Consider the following 5,000-nt stretch of genomic DNA (forward strand, 5'->3'; position numbering starts at 1 on the left):
GAGAGAGAGATCAGGTGAGTCAGAGGGGATCTATCTCTCCATCCCGGCGAAAGAGATGGAGAGATAGAAAGAGAGAGAGAGAGAGAGAGAGAGAGAGAGAGAGAGAGAGAGAGATCAGGTGAGTCGGAGGTGATCCGAGGTGCAGATCAGAGGACGGTACAGACAGGTAGAAAGACGGGAGCTAGAGGGGATAAAGGTGAGTGTTTCTACGGAGACGGACACAGAAAGACGAGCGAGGGCAGAGGAAATGAGGTGCAGAGGAATATGAACGACGGAAAAAGTGATTTGAGGAAAGGGAGGAGAAGGAATGATTAGATTACTCTCGTCTGTACGGACGGAGCGAGGGAGCTCTTTCCAATCCAATCTAGCACGGCCGAAGGTAAACAATCAGTCTTGATAAAGGATTAGACGGACCCTCAATCAGGCTCATTCTGCCCAAAGCAGCCTTTATTGGCCAGGCCCCTCCGAGCCAAATAGAGCCCTCCTTCAACTGAGAGTGAGAGAGGGAGAGATTGAGAGAGGAAGAATGGGGAAGTCAATAGAAATGGCCCGGCCTTGGCTTTTTGTAGAAATTGAAGGAGAGACATTTGGCTGACTGAGGATTTGTTACATTTCATTTGTTTATTCACTGATTGTGTTTGCCATTCAGTCACATTTTGACATGCTTTGCCAGCGGCAGTTGTGTTTGTGCTTCTGGACGTGTCTGGTATTCCCACAGACACCTCCCCTCCTATGTTCCTGATGGGAGCCAGGAGTATCAAAGGCCACGCCACAGGAAGTGTCTCTCTCTCTCTTTGGACCTTGCTGCCGTGTGCTACATGTGGATCTGTTAGTCTCCCATGTGCTACCCCTTTGTGTTGACCTCCCTGTCTTGCCTCGGCGGAGGGCTAGATAGGCTAGGGGGTACCCTGTACATAGCTCACACGTAGATCACCCTTCTATAGAGACACTTGGTAAGCTGTGGGTACCCTGTATAGCTCACACGGAGATCACCCGTGTCTAGAGACACTAGGTAAGCTGGGGGTACCCTGTACAGGGTACCCCAACCTTTCAGGGTTGCTTTCCTGTGGCTGCACCATCGGTCCCCTTAACCTTCTCTTGTGATCCCCCCACTATAAATGTCCTTTTACTTTTCAGATGTGTCTCTTCAATGCATTTCTGGTTGTTGTGTTAGATCCTTTACCCCTTAAAGGACCACAACAAACATGCCTACTTATTAACATACCTACTTATACATACATCCTTATTAATTTGTTTACAAGCAAACTAGAGTCAAAATCATAAAAAGAAAATGTTGTGAAGGATCAAATGTGAAACTCTTACCAGGAAATGTATTTGTAATGAATACACACAATACGTACACTCACTCTCCATAAAAAGAAAACTGCAGCCCTAGACCTTTGCTAAAGTTAAAACTAAGAAACCAACCGTTGGACCAGGAGTGAGAGTGAGACTGCAAGGAGGCGGAGTAGGGCTGAGAGCAGAGGATGATGAAGGGTGCAATGGGTTTGGGCCGGGGTGTGGCAGGGCTGGTGCATCTGTAACTCGGTATCCCCAGAGGGAGCACATGCAGAGCGATCGCATAACACTCCTGCAAGGTTCTCCTGAGCCACTGCTGAGGTCACCTTCTCGTCCTAAAAATAAGGTTATTTATTACTCTGTTGTGCGTCGTGTTGTGTTCTTTTTCTACGTCGGATCCATTTTTCAGGGCAGAAGGAGTTCAATCAAGGGAGGAGGGGGAGGGCGACCAATCACTGTGCTGCCCTTTCGTTATCAGCAGCGCTGTGTGAGGTCTGACTGTTTCAGATGCATCAGCAAACCTCTCAGCAGTAGGGCTGTACTCGGGCTTGATGAGCCAGCCTCTCCATCCTGATGAGGTATTCCTTCTACCACTAATGAAAATGGGTAACTGTGGAATTGTCTGTTTGTGCCGGTTGAATTGCCATGGTGGGTCTGCCAACAAGACCCAAGCCACCGTGGCCCTGGCATTGAGTACCTAATGTGAGTCACCACAAGGTGCCTTCCCCCCCCCCCCCCCCCCACCCCAACCCATTCCCTTTGTCCTGGTTTTATGGCTCTACCTCTGTCTTGTGTCCGCATAAAGGGAGGCCATCAAACACATCTGTTAAATTGTGGGGTTCCTGGAAAGTTATTTGGAGAGGCACCAGCAAGGGCAGTGCAACACCGACTAGAATAGAACACGACTGTACTGTCCGGCCTGGACCGGAAATGTGCTTTTGGCCTCACCTCAGAGTCATTAAAACAGCACATTATGTTATATGATACATAAACGAGTAATAATGAAAAATATATTGTTTTTTGTTGATTCCAGCAGTTCATTTAGTTTCATTTAAAAGAGGAATCGAATTTGATACAAATTAGCTTTGGTAAACCTTGCATTTGGCCAGGGGGCCAAGTTATAAATCGCTATCCTGAGGGCACCACTTTAAACGCTCCGTGGAGAGACTGGCCGGTGACCTTCTCTGCGGCCTGGGCGTGTTTCGTACTGCAGAGTTGCAGGGAGTGGGTGAAGTATCGTGGGTGGTCAGTCTTGTAGCGTATTTCTCTGGCTGTTCTACAAATATGATAATTTGTTTATCACTTTGTTGAGACGCATTATCCGCTACTATTATTCACTTGACTGCCACTAATACAAAATCAAATAACCTGGTGGTGTGATGCCTATAGCTACTCTGCACTTATTTTTGTACTTGCTCACGCGGCATCTTTTGCCGTTGCTCGAATATCGATTCTATGCTTCTGTTGTTCTCAGCCTTACTTTGCTTTGGATAAAAGTAAATGCAGTCCGGTAATATAATTGAACAACAACAAAGTATAATACATCATTTGTAATTATAATTATAGTTCAGATGCCTTCCATCCGAGGGGATGAGAGAAGGGGTTATTAGAGAGATGCAGTGAGGATGACCCGTGATGAAGGTCATACCGTCAAACTTCTGGCAGATCCACACTGCCTACTCTGGTCTATTCGATTCGATTATACTTCATTCTATCTTCAACCTTCTATCTTTCTATTTAATTATACTGTACTATATTTAAGTTAATTGTATGCCTTTTTATTAATTTATTATTGATCTATTTAAATGTATTTTAATCTGTTTACATTTGTGATTTGGTAGTTTTGATTTGATTCTACTTTAGGATCTGTTATTGTCTTCTGTGTTTTACTTTGCTCAATTTGCTATACTGTACATGTTTCATATGTAGGGCACACAAATACATATAAAATCAGAAACATACTTACACAGCCACCCACACACACACACACACACACACACACACACACACACACACACACACACACACACACACGCGCGCAAACACACACACACACACACACACACACACGCAAACACACACACACACACACACACACACACACACAACACAAACGATTATCTTTGAATCCCTTTAACTTAAAAGAATGAGGCATTAAGCTCTCTGGGAGGCCCCATCTCTCCATCACTGTGTCTGTCTCCATCTCTCCATCACACAAATGTAATCAGTTCACAACACTCTGACATCCCATTGTCTCATTCTCTCATTGCAATCTGATTTATGTGTATGTGGGTACGCTTTTGTGTGTGTGTGTGTGTGTGTGTGTGTGTGTGTGTGTGTGTGTGTGTGTGTGTGTGTGTGTGTGTGTGTGTGTGTGTGTGTGTGTGTGTGTGTCCCGTAGTCTCCATGCATGTTTTCATAAAGTCTTTTGGCTGAGCTTCATACCACCTCTGTTGTCTCTTCATCTATCTGTTCTCTTTCTTTTCTTACACTGGTGCACAACTTTCACCGTTACAGTAACTCACACACACACCCACACATGCACAAACACACACACACACACACACACACACACACACACACACACACACACACACAAACACAACACACACACACACACACACACACACACACACACACACACACACACACACACACACACACACACACACACACACACACACACAAACACTCACACACACACACACACACACACACACACACACACACACATACAAATAGACACACTCAAACTCATGCACACACACACGCACATGTTTACGATGTCACAGCTTAAGCCAGAGGATCAGGAAGTGTGTTCCACTTCCCTAAATTGATATTTTAGTGTTTACAAAAGTGGATCCTATATGAATACAACACAACGAAATATGAAATCACTGCAGTTAATTTTTACTACCAAGAAAACGTGTGTTAAAGCCGATCTTATTGAACATTCAAACAACATAAATATCGACATCACCATCCACATATAGCCCACGGGCTCCAGCCCCATAGACCACAGTAGTCCGACATAATTGATGTGATGCCTCCAGCATTCACACGATGTGTTCTTCATAAACAACTTTATTGGGTGAGTAGTGGGCAGGGCTCCACTATTGATATTCTCAGGTGTTATTATTATTCTTTCTTTATTATTCTCTGCCAACTTTGGGACCATTCGGCCCAAACACCATTTTACCTGGAGACTCCATTACATTTTAAAATGTTAATCTTTGCTTGGAATCGTGAGTTATCATTCACATTGTTTTATGTTATATATCATATTCACTTTGAAAATATTATATTTTATAATGTTGCTCTGACATTTCAACTATTTCTGATTTCATAACAATAAACTCACATACCTGAAGGGACAGAACGGTTGTCTTCTTCCGGTAGAAGCACACACGTAATGCGACTCAAAAACTAATGTTTATAATTTCTTGCTAACCACATAAAATAGTTGTTTTTCACATGAAAGCTGAGAATCCAGAGATTCCAACAGTATGAGCCATGCTGCCACAGTGAGGGTGTGGCGGTGGTACGTACTGGGGGCCGAGGATGTCCCTTGACGATGCACTGGAGCACCAGAGTGTCTCCTTCCTTGATGGTGTAGATCCTCTCGCTGATGTTGTCATCCTTCACATTGCACGCTGCGCCCGAGTGTATGATCTGGGCGTTGGCAGGAGCTGTGCATGAAA

General features: G+C 44.5%; 1 protein-coding gene across 1 annotated transcript in view; it reads right to left on the reverse strand.

Moving 5' to 3' along the window:
- The window catches only part of mdga1 (MAM domain containing glycosylphosphatidylinositol anchor 1), a 145,742-nt gene that overhangs the window by 102,707 nt on the left and 38,035 nt on the right, over positions 1-5,000 (reverse strand). Inside the window, exon 3 of the mRNA XM_030377830.1 lies at positions 4,849-4,988. Coding sequence (XP_030233690.1) covers positions 4,849-4,988 — 140 coding nt within the window. The remainder of the gene's footprint in view (positions 1-4,848; positions 4,989-5,000) is intronic.

Source organism: Gadus morhua, chromosome 14, assembly GCF_902167405.1.
Source record: "Gadus morhua chromosome 14, gadMor3.0, whole genome shotgun sequence".
Lineage (NCBI taxonomy): Eukaryota > Metazoa > Chordata > Actinopteri > Gadiformes > Gadidae > Gadus > Gadus morhua.